The 21,823-nt window shown below is 27.5% G+C and overlaps 1 protein-coding gene across 2 annotated transcripts in view; it reads left to right on the top strand.

Moving 5' to 3' along the window:
* Positions 1-1,373: 1,373 nt before the first annotated feature.
* The window catches only part of LOC107454120 (cubilin-like), a 315,269-nt gene continuing 294,819 nt past the window's right edge, over positions 1,374-21,823 (top strand). The window contains exon 1 of one of the 2 annotated variants that reach the window (XM_071177702.1): positions 1,374-1,524. In XM_071177702.1, the coding sequence (XP_071033803.1) occupies positions 1,514-1,524 (11 nt within the window). In that variant the 5' untranslated portion in view covers positions 1,374-1,513. The remainder of the gene's footprint in view (positions 1,525-21,823) is intronic. The other variant, XM_071177704.1, reaches the window with a different exon arrangement.

Genomic DNA, 21,823 nt, shown 5'->3' with positions numbered 1-21,823 from the left:
CAATTTGCTTATCAGAATCGTTAACTCGAATTTTTTTTGTCAAAATTATAAAAAAAAAACTTTTGATTTTGAAATCACTTTTATATTGGCAAATTATACCGAAAATTGCACTATAATCAAATTCCGTGAAAAATCCAGACACTCGGGATACCGTTACTATTTAACGCAAAATCCATTTTTTCAGGAACATGTTGCAAAATTTAACTTTTATATTGGCATATTATACCAAAAATTGCACTATAATCAAATTCCGTTAAAAAATCCAGACACTCGGGATACCGTTACTATTTAACGCAATATCCATTTTTATAGGAGCATGTTACAAATTTTATCATACTCTAATTTTTATAGTAATAATTACCATAAAATCACTGTACGACTCTAATAAATATTGTTGGAAAAATTACGATACATTATTTTATGGTAAAAATCGATCTTAGGGTGAAACGGATTTTAAATTTGATGCACTCAAAGTACCGGTAATTTTTTCCGGAATGTTTCGCAATGTGTGAAACAATGAACCGATTAACGCCTGAAATTTCTATATGCCGTGACGCAAAAAAAACTATTAAAAAAGTTGTTATTATTTAAATTTTTTACTAAATAAAATTTTCTACTATTTGATTTTTGAAAAAAAAAAAAAAAAACATTTGCCTGATGTGAAAACAGTCCTGTTTCAGATACGAAAAAATTCTCATGGAATTTTTGTAATCTGCGAAACGAATTTGTCATGCCAGGTCAACATGGGTGCCACAACCCTTTATGTTTAGTTTTAGTTAAAATTGATCTCATAATCATAAATGACGACTGAGTTAAGAGTTTTCTAACAAAAGAGCGGGAAATGACCATACTGCACTCTGTTTCTTAAACGAGAAGAGGGAAAAATCCTACAGTGGATAAATTTCTCCAGAACAAGGGATAAGCGCACAAAACGAATATTGATTAAGTTTAGCTCATTGTCAAAAAAATATATTTTAAGTACGCCTTCGGCGTTAATAAAAACAAACACGTCTTATTTATTGACATTGGCAACAATTAAATACACATTAAACAAAACTCATTCACGTTTAACGCATCAAAAATAAAAAAAATCAATTGCCTCAGTTTTATTCAACCAGCACAATTATTTTAACTTATTTAACAATTTCGTTCGCAAAGTAAAAAATTTCATTCATTTTTCAACATTAAAACCACGCACATATTGGCATATTAATGATCAAGAAGGAAAATAAAATTATCGCCACAACTCATCGCATCCAGTTTTCTTACAACTGGCTCTTATAAATATAACCTTTCGGCTGAGGGAAAAAAATTCCATAAATGAAGGCGCGGGAAAAACACACAGTTTAAGACAGCGACCTCTTGTGGTAAATGCCATCTACAGGAAAAGCGGGATCCGCATCACAAGGATCCAGCAGACGAAAGATTCCTGCAGAGGAATGATACCATGGAAACCCAAAGGATATGTGCCAAATTTCGGTATATGTGTGACATACACAGGACCTCATCATAAATGAAAGGAAGGTAAGAATTTCAGTTATGTTTTGATTATTTTAGGATTGCTTCTCCCGAATATTTCCGGAAAAAAGGAAAGGTTTTGATTATTATCGGGATTTGTTTTCCGCCAGTGAGAACGACACATTTTCTTCTGTGGGACCTTTTTAAATCGGTTTATGTTGTAAAGGATCTTTACTTTGTGCAGCTTTTAAAGTGAAAAATAATATATTTTAGAGTATTTTGAAATTTTTTTTCGTTCAACCTAAATGGTTGAACTGAAACATAGAGCTAGTTTTCTTTGAATATGTAGTTTAGTAAAAATTTAAATATTTTAAAATACGTGTTACTCCGTTTTTGTCTTAAATTTTAAAGTAATTTTTGAAACAAGTGTTTTGAATATGCAGTTTTGTAAACATTCAAATGACTGTTTTGCCATTTATGTTTTAATTTTTAATCAATAAGTATATGTATTTCTGTATATTTCCCCATATAATTATGTTTCAACATACATACATTAATGAATATTATACCTTCAATGAAAATAACATGGTATGTAATAAACTATAATTATTAATTTTTTAACGATGCCCATCACAAATTTCGATTGCCGGGTATACGCAAATAAATGAAGAGATCTGAAATATTTATATATTTGAAAATATTACTGATATTTCAATAGCTGTAAACGCGCAGAGAAAAAAAATATTAGTTCAGTTACCATTTTGACGTAATGACGTTTCTGGTAAAAAAAAAAAAAAACAACAAAATAATTTTAGTATTAAAAACGAACATATACGGTATTAAAATCAGTCATTTGTCAAATTTTACATTCAATTGGTAACGATTTATTAGAAATTATGGCTTTTAAAATTATAGTTATTAATATCATATTTAGTAAAAAAGTACGAAACTCGAAAGTAAATTTAACCCAATAAATGCTTTATATGCCATGCTCTAAGGTTACAATTACCAACACTTATGAAATTTTATTACACATTTAAAACCATATTTTATTATTAATTTTTCCAAAATCATTACCAAATCCTTTCGGTAAAAATTGTAGAGCTTTTTTTTGTTCCAATAAAGCCAGAAACAAGGTAAAATTTACCATATTCCGGTAGTCTCGACCATACTTTTCTTCACAGTATACATCCCAGATTTTGAATGCCAGATATGCACAGATGATTGACCAGTGTAAGTTACATATATTTCAAAAGTTGTACACGAAATTAACGAAAAATATAACTAATTTTTCCAGCAACAAATATTCGTTATCTGACATATTTGCTATAAAAATCTAATCTATAGCGCTATTTTTAAAAGTATGATAAATTAGAATTTATTTAGATTTTTTTAGAATTAGTATCAATCGTAATTAACTATAAATATGGTTGTACCATATTTAAAGTTAAAAATAATTTGAAAAAATCAAAACTGTTTTGATTGTAAGTTTAAGTGAAAGTTACAATTACATGTTGATTATATTACATGTTGTATACGTTATATGATTATTAGAATCCTGTTAATTGCTAAATAAATATTTTAAATATCATATTTTATCAGCTTTAAAATTATAAAAATGTAATTGGAAACTAAAGAGCATTTTTAAATAATTGTAAAAGAAGCAACGTAAAAATGATAAGAAGTTACATATTAAACTTGATTTGACTCAACAAAGTTAAAAGACGTTTAAATTGATCTCTATGGTTATATTTAAATTTTTTTTAAATAATTGTAAAAGAAACAAAGTAAAAATGATAAGAAGTTACATATAAATACTTGATTTGAACTCAACAAAGTTAAAAGATGTTTAAATTGATCTCTATGGTTATATTTAAAAATACCAAATAAGTCTATGAAAATCAATAATTACTACTACTTATAATGTGAAAATTATATATAATAAATGTGTTTACAATATTTTTAACGTTACTCATTTAAGAGTTATTATTTAACGTATTGCAATGCTCTATTTTCGGTGGTTTCAAATTTAAAAAAGGGATTGAAAATAGTTTGAGTATTAATTAAAAAAGGGATTGAAAATAATTTGAGTATCTATTAATTAACAATATAATACTTAAATTAAAATTATAAATGTGGTTGCATAGTACATTAATGTACTAAATAATCTTTTATTTTGTAAATAAATTATCTCTAAAGTTTAACAAACTATCTTTTAATTTAATTAAAAAAATGGTACTAAACATATAGCTGTCAAATAAATAAATTTTTTGCAAAATAGGTTCGGTTTCGTATTTAATAAAATAAATTCGATAAGTTACATTACATTCTGATGCTTGTCCTAGTTAATTTTTATATTCTTGTATTTATTTAGTTGTAGTAGTAGTAGTAGTTAATTTACGTCGCACTAGAACTGCACAATGGGCTATTGGCGACGGTCTGGGAAACATCCCTAAGGATGATCCGAAGACAAGATATCACAATTTTGATCCTCTGCAGAGGGGATGGCAACCCCGCTTCGGTAACCCAACGATCTTGTATTTATTTGAAACAAAACTGTGATAAGGAGTCTAATTTAAGAAAAATCAGAATTCATAATTAAGAATAAACATACTGAAAGAAATATGACACTTTTTCAAGATTTAATGTTTAGAACCCAATAGTAATAGAGTCTGTCTAGTTTCTAAGAAAGGCGTATCAATATTATTTGATGCTGAAATAATAAATTTATATTACTTACTTTGCAAACTAATCATAAATTTACTTATGTTACAAACTGATCATAAAATTTTCCAAAAAACTAATTACAGCTCATTCATATTATGTCATAAAATCATGCTCTCAGGTTTTTGCAATTTCTTGAGTCAAAAGACTTTGTATGTTTCAATGATATTATTTATTCTAATTAATTACTTAACAGAAATAATTTTCTAGATTATTATTAAAATAGGGATCCAATAAAGTAACTATATACTGTCATTAAGTGTTAAATATCCATAACTATGAATCATTAGATATTAATCTTGATGTTATAATAAATGTTTATAGGAAGGAACCTTTATAATCAAATAACTTAAGTGTATTGAAAGCGGAAGTTTAACCCATATTATTTTCGTTTTTGATTTCTTTTGCGATAGTATGTGTGCCATAAAAATAGCGATGAAGAAAGGAAAAGAAAGCATTGATTTTTATCCTTCGAGAAATTATTACACATCAGTAAAAGTGTCGTCTAAACATTATGTCTAGTTTATAACAAAGACTTGAGTAAAATGTCTGATAGGAATAATATTTTGTTTGAATTTTGGTATTTTAACAACATAAATTATTTAGATGATTAACAAAATTACACTAAATATCGTTATCGTATGCTCAAGACTAAAAGTCAATTAAATTATTGTATTTTAAATATTCTGAGGTGAGTATTGTTGATGGGACCAGATCTTTCTAATTGATATTTTAAGTCTTATGTGAGCTGTTGTTGGCTCATATTACATTCGTTTTAAATTTCCTTGGAGAAAATTATTGAATGCGTGCCAAAAGAGTGCATGAGAATGAAACAAAAAAAAGTGTTATTCGTACACACACACGTGTTTTTTTCTATATTTTTGAAAAATTAAACAGTATAAATACCAAGAAAATCAAAACTAAGTACAGTGAGATAATTTAGGCTGAGATACTTGTGTGTGATTACATAAACCAGATTTAAGGTTTAAGAATAAAATCAAAAACGTTTAAAAGAAATAATAAGGAAAAATTGAAGAAAAAAATATCTTTCAATTATTTGAAAAGAAATTTTTAAAAGTGTAAAAAAATATTAAAATACAAAATTTATATAAAAAATAATTGTTTGAAAAATTTTAAGGGTTTATTTCTGCATTTAAGCATCAAATTTATATAGTTTTTTTTTGTATTGTTCATAAACTTTATTTTTAGCTAGTTTCCTTAAAAATTTCATTCTTTGTTAAAACTTACCTTAAAAGTTTACTTCTTTGTTAGAAATTCCCTCTTCTTAACTGGAAAAGTAACAATTAGAAAAATTAATGTTTTGCTGTCGTATAATACCAAGATAAAAAAATTTTTGCAATAATTTTGAAAGGAAATTTTTTAAACAAATAAGTACAGAAGTACAAAGTACAAAATTTATAAATATAAAATTTTTTTTGAAAAAATTTTAATAATTTCTTTATATATTTTTTATTTAAGAAACAAATTTATAAAAAACTTATTACTAAAACATTTCAGTAAAAATTGTTTCTAAGAAAGATAAAATTCACTACAAATGATCTTATATTTTATCGACTATTATCAAAATTTTTTCGTTTAAAATGACTTTACATGCCCTCTTCCGGATAAAGTATAAAAACTACTAAGTGTATACCACTAAACTTTTTCCGGAAGTGCATGGGGATTTCAAAGAGACCATCTTTGATGCTTCATTAAAATGTATTAGCTTGTTTCAAATATTTCTATTGAAAGAAAAATACTTTACCCATATATGTTTGTAGATTATCATGCTTAATTCTACTAACAATATTTATTACTTCAACGTTTTTAAAAATCATAACATAAATTTTACTCTAACTTATATGTAACACGATATCTCGTTATATATATTTAAATCATTTACTTATTTATCTAAACTTTTAACCTAACGGTTATAGTTATTTTAAAATAAAATTTCGAAAATTTGTAATAATACTTTCACAATACAGTTATGTAGGTAAAAAAAGACTTAGTTCATAGTATATAATGATTAGTCATAAAATAAATTTAGTTTTAACGTTTAATAATGATAAAAAGTAATTATGTCAAATTCAAAATAGTTGGTCACAAAATTTTAAATATTTAAAGCAACGAAAACTCTACTATTAAGCAAAGAACAACCAATATCGATGGATTGCAAATTGTACGAAATTTATAAAAGAGGTTTTAAAAACATAAAATTTAAAAAAAACTGTTCAGGAATGAAAAAAACACTTTCTTCGAAAATTTAGCATTGAAGAAATGTAGAAAAAAAAATAATAATAGTAAATAAAACAGCTTAAACTTTTGACTTTGATTTTTATTGCATTAAAATAACTTAATTTTGGATAAATTCAAAACTTTTTTCCGCTAAACATTCTGCAAATAGTCCTATTTGTTTTATTTAACATTATTGCATTAAGTAAAAGATCTTATACCTAAGAAATCAAACAAAAGACTAAATAATTATCTAAGCTTGAAACTGAAGAAAAACAAATTTTGGTTAAATGCAAAGAATTATGATTCTTAAACCGACGAGAACTCAAATAAACGATAAGTTATTAAATGAATAACAAAACTGAGACAAAAATTTACACTTAAAATTTTTAAAACTTCATTTGATTCAAAATGGAAATGGTAATAAAATCCAACATGTTTCAAGTGCTCAAAAATAGGCGCCCATTCTTAAGACTCGTTAAGCGTGAATGAGGAAACAAAAGTGATTCGAAACAAAAAGCATGATGTTAACAACAAAAAAATGGAAAATGGAATGAAAAGCAAAAGTGAAATACAGCGGTTCAAGTTTTATTTTTTAAAAATATTTTCATTTTTCGTCGGCAACTTTAAGTTTTCTGTTTCAAATCTCTTTTGTTTCCACAATCACATCTGACTAGTCTTGGGAATGAGTGCCTAATTTTGAGCGCTCAAAACATGCCGATTTTTCGTACCTTCTTCATAATTTTTAAGCAAATGAAGCTTTAAGTCATCAAGTATTGGATAATCTAGTTCAAAATTTATTTTCGTTTTCATTATAATCAAAATAATAAAATTTATTAGATAAATCAATGGCATTGAAATAAATCGATTAAAATGTTTTTTTCCTAAACAAAGCAGGAGCCATTAACTCTGAATTTAAAAGTTAGACAGAAATTAGGGCACTCTTAAAGACAACTTTAAAGGCAAACTAATGTATTTTAACGAAACAGAAAAGACAGACTCATTAAAAGTCCAACGTACTTTCCAAAAAAAAGTTTAGAGCATATAAACCCATTTTTACAACAGGACCTGTGACAGAAGTTGATAAAATATAAGACAGCATGCATAGGGTGATAAATTTTCAAGCAAAATACAGCTACAGAAGCAAATTAAAAATTGTGTAACAACTTAAAGTAGTTAATTGCTTTAAAAGTTCAAATAATCTTAAGTTCTCCTGGAGAATTATCTCTTTAATTCAAATTAAATTACATGAAATTAAAATTTAGGGAACAATAGCAAAGTAAAGCAATTCTTTCTAGCATTTTATTCGAAATGGTTTCCCTTGAGTTTAATTCAGGTAACGAATTTAATTGGCGGACGTTATTTCGACATGTCAAGTCTTGGAAATAGTTATTGCTGATGAAAAACGCTTTGCATTACTTACATTCTTATTATTGCTTTTAAATGGTGCATGGCAACATTAAACTTACTGTTTCTTTTCACACATACGATGAGTAATCTTAATAATTTTTAAAGCAAACTATTTATGTGAATAAATTTGTAAATTAATATTTTTTATTTGATTTCTTTAAATTTTGTAATTAACTAATTTTATTTTATTTTTATAACAGTCATTAAACAGTCAACTCATTTTTGGGTTTACGACTTTTAATTTTCAACACTGTAACCTTGTAATTTTCAACCAAATATAGATGACAAGGAAATTGATGGATTAAGTATTGGGAGAATGAGGACTTTTTGAGGAAACTAACTCGCATTTGCGTTATATGGAGAGGAAAACCACGGAAACCACCCATGGTTAGCTTGACGGCAAAGGTACTCTAACCCATGATCCGTCTACCACTGAGGATATCTTACATCAGCATCGTGGTCAGTGCAAGCCAGGTGCGGAATTCGAGTCGACCAATCATCGGAGGGATTCGAACCGGTTCACCTCATTGGTAGGCGAGAGCTCTATAGTCTAAGCTACCACGGCTCTAGTTTCATATTTATAATGATAAATTTTGTGCTTACCAGGAAAAAAGGAAACCAGTGATGGTTGGCACTAGAATCTTTGGAAAATTTTCGGGACATTGGCATAAAACATTAATATCTTTGATGCACAAATATGTGCGCACGAGAATCATATATGTCGCAAGCGCGAGAAAATCACGAGCTCTGAATATTTTTTTTTAGCTCATAAGTTTTTGTTTAGTCGACTTCTAGATAGCCATTTCAGCATTGAGTGGCAATATCAGGACAAATTCTCCCCGTATGATACAGAGCCATAACTGGCAAAATTGCATACCATTAGTTGGCCCTAAATATGTATCATTGTAGCCTTTCCCAACAAATCAACAAATGCTCAGTTTATCATCAAATGCTTCAGGTACTTGAGAGCCGGAGACAAAAGGTGGAATTTCCTTGACTCCAGCATTGCACGTGACTCTCTGCTAGCAACATTGCACTGGTTTGACTTTGAATAGGATCTGTTAATTTTGTTAATTCGCAAACATGGTCCAGCAAGGACAGCACTTGCTGGACCATGCTTGCGGAAAGCCATTATTTTTTCATTTGGTAGGGTTATTGTCGTCATGCAGATACGACCAAGTCATGTAGATATTGCCTTAACTATATTTAGTTTTCTGTATTTTTTGAAAATTCAGAGAGCGATGATATTCTCCATGCCTCATTCTCCTTAACCGCGCCAAAATTCGCATGGAGTTCTTGCGTTCGCAGACCAGTAATGTATTCTTTTGTTACTTATTTATTTAACTAGATATTAAAGAATTATTAGTCTAAGATATTATATAGCTTTTACTTTGTTTATTGACTCAAGCTTTCCGATTAGGACTTGAACATACAAAATAATATTTAAAAAATATTGTAGTTTGATGGGACCATAGTTTTATTGGTTTAAAATTTGAGAGGAAAGAACACAAAGTAGTTTTAATATTTAAAGCACGGTTTTGCTAAATTTGCTGGTTTTTAATAAGAATCTTTTACTTTCCATTTTGTTTTTCAAATAGTGCGGTGGAATGATGGATTTTTCATCAAGAGTTTTTTAAAAAAGGAAAAAAAAAGGTTAGAGAAACATGTTTTTCGAATTGCAAAACAGTTGTATATAATACAGTAATCATTTTTTAAAAATTAATGTAGCACAACTTTTAAAAAAAAGTTTTACCCTGTTGAAAATAGCTAAACACCCTCCTTTAAGCAAGTGGTATAAAATTTAACGACTTCACTACTCGAACTTTGGAAGTTAAAAGGGTAAAACGTAATTTTGCATAAATGAAATCCTTATAACTTCTAAATTATGTGTGTTTCCATACTCAACATAAGTAAATAAGTAGGAAATATTAATTCAATTGTCTAAATAGCAATCTCAGTTGCGAAAATAGGCACATGGCAAAAATGGAATGTTTTGTACACACAACTGTTGGGAATTTTAAACTTTTGTTTAGTCTTATTCAATATAGCGTGAAAAAACAACATTGGAAATAATGCCTTATTTGGAATCATTTACTTTTCTCCCCCTTTTACCGCCTGCTCTAATTTTACGAACTCAAAATCCAACAATTTTTTTAGGAACAACTGAAAAGTTATTAGGTGAGAGAGCTTCACCTTTTTCTGCAGAGTAAAAATTTTATTTTAACTCTAATTAAATCAATAGTTTTATTTCAAAAACATATAATAATCTTTATACTTTTAAGAACGTTTTGATCCTTACAAAATAAAATTTAAACTTGTGGTTAAGGCGTGGAATTATTATTTTTTTCTTGAAAATCACAAGTTGACGCTTATCAGAGAACATACGTTCAACAAGCAAAGAAAAAAGATCACTCATGTCTGTTGACAGCAATTCACTTTGAATTGACTCGAAATAAACTCGTTCAATTAAAGTATCCACTCAAATTGACACCATGAATGACAGTATCAACTAACCTAATAATTGAATGACAATAGATACGTTCTTCGTTGAGGATGAAGAGTTTCCGAACTCGTCCTCATCTGTAATGCAAATTACTATCTTCAGTTGCGATAAAATATGCATTATGTAATTTTAAGAGTAGTAGCGATTTTTGTAATTCAAGTTAATGTTGTTATAGTGGAAAATCGTTAAAATAAAGGTTGGATTTTGGAAACTTTGCTTTTGAAATGCGTCAGTAGTTTTAAAGTATTGTAAACTTCGCTTCAGATAGAAAAACAAATCTAGTTAAGTGAAAATATTACTATTCTAATAATTATTCATTGCCATATAAAAGAAATTAATTCTAAAAATAATTGTTTGATATAGTAAACAATTAATTTTAAGAAATATATTTTAATATATATAAAATACCTAAGTATAATTAAATTTCCTTAATAAGGAAGTAAATGTATGGATGTAAAGTTTTATATTGCGAGCATTTTTTATACAGATAAAGTACTTAAGTATTATATAGAAATTACTATAAAAAACAGATTTTCTTCTAAATGTATCTTCAATATAGATTTAAGAAAAGTTGTGATTTTCAATGCGCATAGATTAAAGTAGGTGAAACAATTAAAAAAATTTTTTTTAGTGTGGCATAGTATGTTTAATTTGGCATGCTGAATGCCAACATAATATTAGAAATATTAATTTGTTTAATACTGCAAGCATTTAATTACGGGTTTTTGATTTGCATTAACTAAGTTAAGTTCGTTTTAAAAGGAATGAGTAAGAACTTCAAATTAAAATTTTCAACATAAAAAAAATTATCTAATTTCTAAATTCAAGCAATGAATGTAGATAAAAACTTCACCTGTTCATTTTAGTCAATACAAATGTGGCATGAGTGTAAATTGCTCTATTTTTAAATGCCTTGATCATACAATTGGGTACTTGCAACTCGAGAAGAAGACGATGAGGGATACACAGACATGTAAACTCAGCGCCAGCTGATCGTTTACAAGATAAGTTTCAAGATCGTTTTCAATCATTTCAATCGTTTACAAGATCGTAAACAAGACGGTTGTTAAAGTCAAGCTAAGTCTTTCCACATAAGTTAAAATGTTAATTAACGCAAAGTTAATTAAATACAAAGCCGCATCACGCATCGAATTTGCTAAAGTATCGTTATTTCGCTTAGATTTATAATTTGTTTATGTATTTTATTATAACTATGATATGTTTTTGTTTTGTGTATCTGACAACTTCGATGCATAATTAGTTTATTTATGGCTTCGTGCCTGTTTTTGTGTTAAGTAAGAAACATATATTGAGATATTGAAATTTTTGAGAAAAAAATATAGAATGTGTCACTTAAGGGAATTGGCACTCAACGAGTTTATCTTACTCGATATCGAATGGAAAGAACAGTTTATAACTTTTTCTTATTCCCTGCCAAAATCATATTAACTGTATCGAGAGTTAAGTTTTTTTCCTCTTTTTTTCACCTAAAGAACACGCCAAGCAACACAACCGGTGTGTATATTGCTCATAAACTTTAATATTAGCTCGTTGTTAATTTCTTTAAAAATTTTCTTATTCGTTAAAAAAATCCTTAGAATTTCGCTTGTTCCTTAAAATTTCCCTCTTCATTTCCTTCTTGACTAGAAAACTAATGTTTATAAGAAAAATTAATAGATATTTTTTTTGGTATGTAATAGTATTAAAAGTGCAATAATGCTTGATTAAAATACCATGTATAGCTATCCTAAAAAAGTTCAAAGCTCTTTTTATTTTATGAAATATATGGCCATTTTACACTATTTTTGCTCTAACAGGCATTTTGAATAATTAATATTAAGTTTAAAAGTTAATTTTAATATAAGTAATATTAATTTTAATTTTTTAATACTTTTTTTGGTGTGTAATATAATAAAAAGTGCCACAATGCTTAATTCAGATGTTATGAGCAGCAATCATAAAAAAGTGAAAACATATTTATTTTACAAAATATCTGGTATATTTATTGATCAATACATATTTTGGCTCTCATCTAATCACCGTCAGCATATGTCTTTAATTACTTTAGATACAGTAACTCTAGTCTAAATATAACTTTAAGTTTTTATTTAATCAAAGTAAAAATATTTTTTCTAATGTTTGAAAACTCTAGCGTATAGAAAGAAGCAAGATTAAATGTTTGGTTTTTGAAAAAAAAATACAGCATCCTATATTTGTAAGGTCACAAGCTTCATTGTAATGACTTCTGAACTTTCACACGATAGATTTTGGTCCTCCATCCCTCTATTAAAAACGGCAGAATACAAGTAAATATTTATTCTTGAACTTTATCCAAACAAAAATGAGCAAAATAAAAAACTCTATTTCTGAAATTTCTATTTTCCTATTTTATGTTTTCCTGTTTCCTAATATTTTCCTATTTTAAGATTTTTGTTAACATAACGTTATATTTGAATTTATTTTAGCATAAACCCCACATTGAATATTTTGAATTTTCCTCCATTTTTGTCAAACACACACATTTCGATATGCAAAAAACTTAAAAATGAATCAGAGAGACTAAAAAATTCGAAAGCTTCATTACTAGAAGAGGTGTAAAATATTTATCTAGTAAGAATATAAATACAAAAAGAAAAAAAACCAGTATAGGATAATCTAAAGCAAAAAATGGAAGGCATTTTCAACTTTTGAGAAATAATATCAAGAAAACTATGAATTCAAATAAATTAAGAAGATGGTTTGAATTTAGAGTATTGCATTGAAATAGGCGTAGATTTATTTTAAGATAACTGATGTTGAGGCAATGGTCAATATAGGCCAAAATTAGGAAATTTGTTATGGTTACTGGGAAATTATAGAATTTTTTATCAATAGAAACTTTTCAAAACATGCGATTCCTTTCTCAAAAATCGAAAATTGTAAGTGATTAAGATAACTGCTGATATTAATATTGCACGGCATTTTCCTCTGAAGCATTTCCCAAATTATGGCAAAAATTTCAAAATTCATTTCTTAAATACAGAAAAGTTTTAATAAATTTGCGTGAAATAAAGTAATTTTTGCAATACTATAAAATATTTTTAACTACTCCCTATTTATTCAAGTAATAAATTATATAAATTAATCAGAATGTTTACCTATATACTTGTATGTATCATATGCAAATCAGCAATTCTTAAACGATCCACAATAAATTTGGTGTACATACGTTCGAAAACACGGTGGACTGAATTACCATTTATTTGTTTGAAGTGTGGAAGTAAAAGGTTTTGTTCCATTTAAATACCAAACCATCTTAACTTAGAAATGTTGAAAATTGAAAGATCTCTAAATTTTATTTCTTTGACACTGAAACGAATTTAAGCCGAATTTCTGCTTCCCAGAACCAACAAATCCAAAGTAGCTAAAGATTTGTTACTTAATATCGGCCATAGAAACTGCAACGAAAATGCATTTCCCTTTCTAAATTACATTTGGAATTTTCAAACGTCTTCGTAGATATGCATTTTATGATATTTGAATACATTTAACTTATTTTATGTAGCATTCTTCATCGTTAAATTTTAACAGCAACAAAACGTATAAGCGCATCTATACTACAAATTTATATTGCTTTTAAATGCTGCATTTTATAAACATGGATTTCTTAACAAAATGATAATTTTTTTTAAGAAACCTTCTGGGATGAAATAAAATATTTTATTGTCGATTCTTAAAAAGCAATTTGACACAATTTAAAATTTTTCAAATCATGTTAAAGTATTTCAAATGAGTAGTTTTTAGGCGAGTAGGAACTATATATTTGTATCAACTATTTCCTTTTTTACATAATTTAAGCTGTTAAAGTGTCGCTTTCAGCAGATAATTCTTTTTTATGTTTCACCTACCTTCCATTATTTTTTTTATCCCAGTAGTTCTTGAATATTTTTTTCAGAATATTTGGTTTCCATTGTGTCGGTAGAATTTCACAGTATTCTTACATTTTTTAAATGCATATGGCCCAAGTGAAAACCAGTGACATGAACATGAAAAATGTCGAAAATGTGTTGAATTTTTTTCAAAATTTTATTATTTTAATTTATTTCTGTTTTCCATATTTTTTTGTAAAATTAATGAGAAAAGACTTGAAAATTTGTATTGATTATTCAGTAAAAACATCTGAGTTGTTATGAAATGTACTAATCTTCCAGCTGGGCAGATATTTGAAGCAAAGTAAAAACTGCGCCATTCCAAAATTTAAAAATTTTGATTTTAAATATTAAAATTACATTCTAACTAGCTTAATATTTATAATAACAATTATTTTAAACATGCACTATTTCCTTTTAAAATGAAAAGGAACTTCAATCACGACAACAATATACGAGTATAATATCCAAGCATTTACTGCACAGAGAAAAATATGGTAATGACATTATCACACAGAGTATGGTAATAAAATTTCTGTTAGAAAAACCAAAATATACGATATTTAAACCCTTCATTTGGTAACGGTTTACCGTAAATTATGGTTTTCAAGGTTACAGCTCCTATTACCACACATTTAGTAAGAAACGCAAAACTGAAAAGTAAATTTAACCGAATAAATGGTTTTTATGCCAATCTCTAAGACGTCATGATAAAATTAGAACATTTTACGACATTTACAAAATTTTATTGTTCATTTTACCCTAATTTTCAAAGTAGTTCAGTAAAAATTATCGTCCTTTTTGGAGTCGCTAAGAGCTAACATGGTAAATTTTACAATATTATTTTCGTTTTATAAAAACACTTTTTCTCAGCTTGAAATTTCATAAACATTTAAAAAAGAAAATTACTGATTTTTAAATTCGATTATTGACAATTTTAATATAATAGAGCAAAACGTACTTGGAAGGAATAATTATAATTAAAATTTTTGTACAAAAAGACGAACTGCAATCAGAGCAAATATTTTTAGAGTGTTCAAATATTTTAAACAATATTTACTCTACTAATTTCAAACGATGAATAAAATAAGATTGAGAGATATTATCAGGTTGTCATCGGGATTAAAAATATAAAACGGAATTAGTCTTTAGATCTAATGAGCATTGAAAATCACAGGAGTATTACTAACGCATCGTATAAATACAACCATATTATGCATAGTTTAGCTGCCTCGTCAAACAAAACGCTCCTTAAAATTTAGATTCGAGGGAACGCAATGAATATGCCCGATAATACGGTTTCTATAAATAACTAACAGCTGCACATTTGTGAAACCTAGGCATACAAATTTCGATTGCGCTAAAAAGTTTCCCATCCCTGTTACATCAGCTCATCTTGATGCTCTGGAATCTTATTTCATTCATAGGATTGCGCCCACAAATATGCTTGGAAAAACAACCAGCACTGATTTTCCACTCCCCTTTTGGTTTTTTAAAAAAATTTAACTTTATTTTATTTTCAGTTTTTTCGCAGTTTAGCTTTTTCTTTTTCAAATCTATTATGTTTTCTTCATTCACATCTGATGAGTCTTGAAAATGTAGTTGTTTCATCTCTACAATATCTAAAGCAAATAAAGTGTTTACTTTATCAAACATAGATAAATGCTAATTTCATTTTTTTGTGCTAAATACTAAATAAAATAAAGGACTCTAAGACTATTTAGATTCTAAACATTTCATTGTTTAATGTCTGAAGCTGCACACGTCGAAGCAGGTTATAACATGTATGTACATAAATATTCAATGTACAGTCGTTTTTTAACATTGTTTATAAATTACTTAATTGCCTTCTGAAGATACATCAAGGTGATTAATATTTTTTCTCCGTCTTCCCAATAATTTCTTTTCAAAAGAATCTGGAAACTTTAAGATTTATTTTTCAGGAGAGAGTCTGAAGAAAAATCGATGAACCCGGAACTGCGTTCTACTAAGGTAGAAATCCTCTTTCGATATTTCTTTCTGACGTATTTGATAATGAATTGAGTCTATGTCGTTCTATTCGTCGAATAGATTTATTATTCTTTGATTCAGAAGCACGCGAAGCACGAAACAGTTATTAATTGAGTTATCTCCGGTTTTTCAGTTTTCGAGTGGAATAAAGGTTTTTTCTTTGTTCATTTAGTAGAGTAATGTGATCAGTCGGTTTGATTGATTTGATGTATTTAAAAGATGTGTTTTGGGTTAAAATGTAGTTTCTCTTTAGAATGTTGATTTGATGATGATTTATGTAGACTAAAGTAAATCTATCATATACGCTGTAACCTATCTTTTCGTATAAAAATTGAAAAAAAAAATTGAAAAATTTTATAATCAAGCATTTACAATTATTTTTTGCTGCGCGATGTCAGATGAGTAAGTATTTTCGTAATTGGCCCGTTTTGAATTGCAATTCAGTTATAGCATTATAATATTAGCATTTAAGTATAATGAATATTAAATTCAAATCTAAGATTAAAATCAACTTTACGTTGTGTGATAAAAAATATCTTGGAGCAAGTTGAAAAGTAACTACTTAATCTAAAGTTATCGCAAGCTCATTTTGACAGATTTTATACTTCGGAAGATTTTGACATCGTTGCAAGAATTCTTTCGAAACCAAAAATAGACCTTTTATCTGGATTATGCTACAACACACGAAAATAAATTTGCGTAACAATTGTTCACAAACTCATTTTGACAGATTTTATGCTTCCATGGTCGCAAGAATTCTTTCGAAACCAAATATAGACCTTCGATCAGGATTATGCTGCAGCACATGAAGCTAAATTTACCCAACAATTGTTCACAAACTCATTTTGACAGATTTTATGCTTCCATGGTCGCAAGAATTCTTTCGAAACCAAATATAGACCTTCGATCAGGATTATGCTGCAACACACGAAACTAAATTTACGCACCTAACTCATTTACGCATAAATTCATTTTGAAAGGTTTTATGCTTCCGCGGTTACAAGAATTCTTTCGAAACCAAAAATAGACCTTCGATCAGGATTACGCTGAAACACATGAAGCTAAATTTACCCAACAATTGTTCACAAACTCATGATGACAGATTTTATGCTTCCGTGGTAACACGAATTCTTTCGAAACCAAAAATAGACCTTCGATCAGGATTATGCTGCAACACACAAAGCTAAATTTACGTAACAGTTGTTCACAAACTTATTTTGACAGATTTTGTGTTTCCATGGTTACAAGAATGCTTACGAAATCAAAAATAGACCTTCGATCAGGATTATGCTGAAACACATGAAGCTAAATTTTCCCAACAATTGTTCACAAACTCATATTGACAGATTTTATGCTTCCGTGGTTACAGGAATTCTTACGAAACTAAAAATAGACCTTCGATCAGGATTATGCTGCAACACACGAAACTAAATTTACGCACCTAGCACATTTATGCATAAATTCATTTTGAAAGATTTTATGCTTCCGCGGTTACAAGAATTCTTTCGAAACCAAAAATAGACCTTCGATCAGGATTATGCTGCAACACATATAACTCAATTTATTCAAAAATTTATCGCTAACTCATTTTGACAGATTTTATGCTTCCATGGTCACTGAAATTCTTTTCAAATCAAACATAAACCTATCAATGGAATTATGCTGCAAAACACATAACTAAATTTAAATAGCAATTGTCCAAGGGACATTTTTTTAACTCGCTTATGGCCACCTTATTCACTATATTTCAATAAAATTTTTCAGTCAAAGGTTTGTATTAATTTCCATAAGATTTAAAAAAATAATAGAGCAAGAAATACGACGAAACATAAACAAGTAAGTAGTAGCCAATCTTAGAAACTTTTTCCGATATTTCTTTCTGATATATTAGATAATGAATCAAATCTATGTCATTCTATTCATCGAATAGATTAATCATTCTTTGATTCAGAAGCACGTGCAAGACAAAACGATTATCATCTCCAGTTTCTCAGTTTTCGTGTGATATAAAGTTTTTTTGTTTTGTTTATTTAGTGGAGTAATTGACTTGATATATTTAAAAGATGTGTTTTGGGTAAAAAAAATGAGTTTTTTTAGACTGTTGATCTGATGGTGATTTATGTAAACTAAAATAAATTCGTCTTAGTTGCTGTTACACCTCTTTTAATGTAAAAATTGAAGAAAAAAATTAAAAATAAAATTTGAACTTTTTTTTCAATAGAATACTCACAATTATTTTTTGCAGTGTGATGTCAGAAGAGTTTACTATATTTTCTTATTTGATCAGTTTTGAGTGGCAATTTAATAAGTGAATTATGCCATTAGCATTTAAAATGCAAATTTTTTATTTTTGAATATATTTAATATTATATAGGGTGACCAGAAATATCTCTGATGAAGTTCAAAACCAATTATTTTATCAAAACATATCGCAAATTGATTTTGGAAGATCTTATGTTTCTTTGAGTGACAGGAATTGCTTTGAATGCAAAAATGGATTTTCCAACGATTAAATTTATATAATACATATTTTCCCGATTTTCTAAAGACATTTTATCGCCAAGCTTCAACCCCATAGATTTATTTCGGATTTGTCTAGATTTGAATCAACGATTTATTCTAAATCTCATCAGACAATAACATCCCTAAAAAATTACTGTTCATGAAATGGGATAAATATAAATAAGTAAGAAGAGGTTTGCGTTAAAGAAATACTATGAAGTATTTATTGACGATAATTGGTATATTGGTTATGATATAGATAATAATAATACAAAAAAGCTAATTTAGACTGAAATTTCTTTATGTTAATGATCATTAATTTCATTGGATCAAATTAGCATCCAAATTCTTGAAACAAAATTTATTCCTTATGAGCTCATCAAATTTTATGGAATCTATTAATTTCATATCTCGTATACTAACTGAAACAAAATTAAATTATCAAATATAAAAAAATTAGCAATTTACTCCACTAAACATTTCATATTTAATTTTTAAGTATTTAAATTCAACAATAAATACATTATTTCCATGATGTAATTAATCGCATTCCATTTGTTTCATTAGTCACAATAATTTAATTTAATTAATATTTAGCAAAATCATTTTTCTTTAAATTCTCCGATATGTACAATATTTTTGAGAACTTAACATAATCTTGATTATGTTAGGAATAACATTCAACTATTGAAACTGAGTCAAATAATTTAATATAAACAAAAAAGTAATTTTAAGTAATTTAAATAATTAAAAATAAGTCATTAATTACACTGAGAGACAGTTTTTCTGTTACACTTACACAAATACTTTGTCCTGCCTAATTTGGAAGTGGGACGTCGAATTTGAGTTTAGCTACTAAAGCTACAGACATTTTCAGTATATTTTTGTCAAAATTTACAGGTTTAAAAATGTTATATGAATCGTTAAGTAAATGTTGCGCCAAACTTCTACGGTAGTAAGGACATATCCTTATTACGAAAATTGCAAAGGCATTCATGCTCGGAAACATCCTCGTACGTGGCTAGGGGCTCTTTTCTATTCTGATTTTTCAAGAAGCATACTAAGAAACAGTTAATAATTAGAAAGCACCCTAGCAGCGTATGATAGCATTTCCGAGTATGGGTTCCTATACAGTTTTAATCCTGATGATGTGCCCCAACTCCTCTAGAAAAATGCCGTAACATTTATGTGACCCCCTGTTATATATAACGTTTTTAAACTTGTTCATTGCGGCATAAAATAGATTAAAAATGTCATTAAAAAATTGTAGTTCGGAGAAAGAAACCGATTGCAGATTTGAAATTAGTGACACAATATTTTCTAAGATCTGTTAAAAATATATCATACAAGGGGAAAAATAATTCTATTTGTTATTAAACAGTCAGATGCATTTTGCTGACAAGATTAATGTCACATGCGATGATTGTAAAATTGTCATATTGCAATGTCAGATGCGAAGATAGTGAAGATTGTTGAAAATTAATTATTAATAACTGCTAAAAAATAGCGCATTTTTGTTTCAGTTAGCTACTCAATCATTGTTTTTCTTCACAAATATCCAATGACGGACAGCTTGATATTTATTTATTTATATTTAAATGTTAAATGAGTGTAAACCCTGTACGTTAGTAACCCGTTAAACCCATGTTGAGTTGGTGTTGCATATGCGACGCGCGATTTACGAGAATTTTAGGAGAATTCTTCTTATCTGAAATATTACTGTTTTTACATCAAGGAATTTTTTTTAAATTCTCTTCAAAAATCATGTAGTAGCTAACAGAAGAAAATATTCATTTAGCTAAAACAAATAACTACTTTCGTAATAGAGCTTTTCTACGTCGCGGCAAGCAAAAATTAAGAATAATAACTATAAAGCGTTAAAGGGATAATAACTGTAAAACATTATAGGAATATATACTTTATGCATAAGCCCTTTAATTTTATATTTGAAAAAAAAATATTTGTAAATAAATTTAAGAAAATCGTATTTTTAATAACAGTTATTGTAAAATTATATCGGATTTTTAATAATAGTTACTGAAACTCACATCTAATGCTGTAAAATTTCAGGCCTAATTATGGATTTGCATATTAAAATTAAAACGAAATAAAATTTAATCGAACAATATCATTAAAAATAATGATAATATTGGAATTATTAGCAAAAGATAAAAAATTAAAAGGCAAAAAATGTGAATTTTTATTCCGAAACATAATAGGACAAACATTGTTCGTAAATGGTGAATGCAAGAGTAACTTTTAAGAATAGAATGTAATTGCCATTTATTCTTAAAATCGATTCAATAATCCTTATTCTTGATATCTTTATTCTTTATTTAACTTTTCTTTTGTTACAAACTACTTCAAGAACACGCAAAACAATAAGAGAAGAACTTCTTAGGAATTAGAATACATTTATTTATATGTTTTAACATAAGTCTTAACTTTTTTTTGTTCGAATATAAAGGCTTAAGAATAAGAATCGTAGTTTAAAGAAATGTTCTTTTAATTGTAAAGAGATCTTATTTCTTCTGATTACATTATATTTTTTGTGTGTTTTTAGAAACATAATCTTTTAGAAATATCTTTTTAAAAATTTACGGCAACATTCCTTTTTAGAATAGGAATCACAAGTCGTATGTAAGTTTTTTCTTCTTTTTTAAAAAACTGCTGGACGTAATTAATTTGTCTTTAAAGTTTCAATTGACTTTTAAACTTTTTTTTAAAATATGTTTTATCTATGAACTACAAAGATAACTATTTATACTTTAGTGACAACAATAAATATTAACTCTATTTTTAATGTTTGACTCTTTTGACTTCAGCAACTAAATTAATGAGAAAGTCTTTAAACGTGTTCTTTATATTTATTTATATTTTTTTCTCAAAAGTTTCCCAACAAACAGTTTTGCAATGATCATTTTATTAAAAACCAAATATAGATTATATTTTTTTTACTTTTGTTAATTTTCTTATCCTATTACAAACAAACAGACATTTAGAGCATAAAACATAACATTTCTCTTAATAAATTATAAACTAAAAAAAGAAAAGTTGGCTATATATATATATA

Source organism: Parasteatoda tepidariorum, chromosome 2 (genome assembly GCF_043381705.1).
Source record: "Parasteatoda tepidariorum isolate YZ-2023 chromosome 2, CAS_Ptep_4.0, whole genome shotgun sequence".
NCBI classification, from domain to species: Eukaryota; Metazoa; Arthropoda; class Arachnida; order Araneae; family Theridiidae; genus Parasteatoda; species Parasteatoda tepidariorum.
The sequence above is the reverse complement of the archived record's forward strand: the minus strand, read 5'-3'. Positions and strand labels throughout refer to the sequence as shown.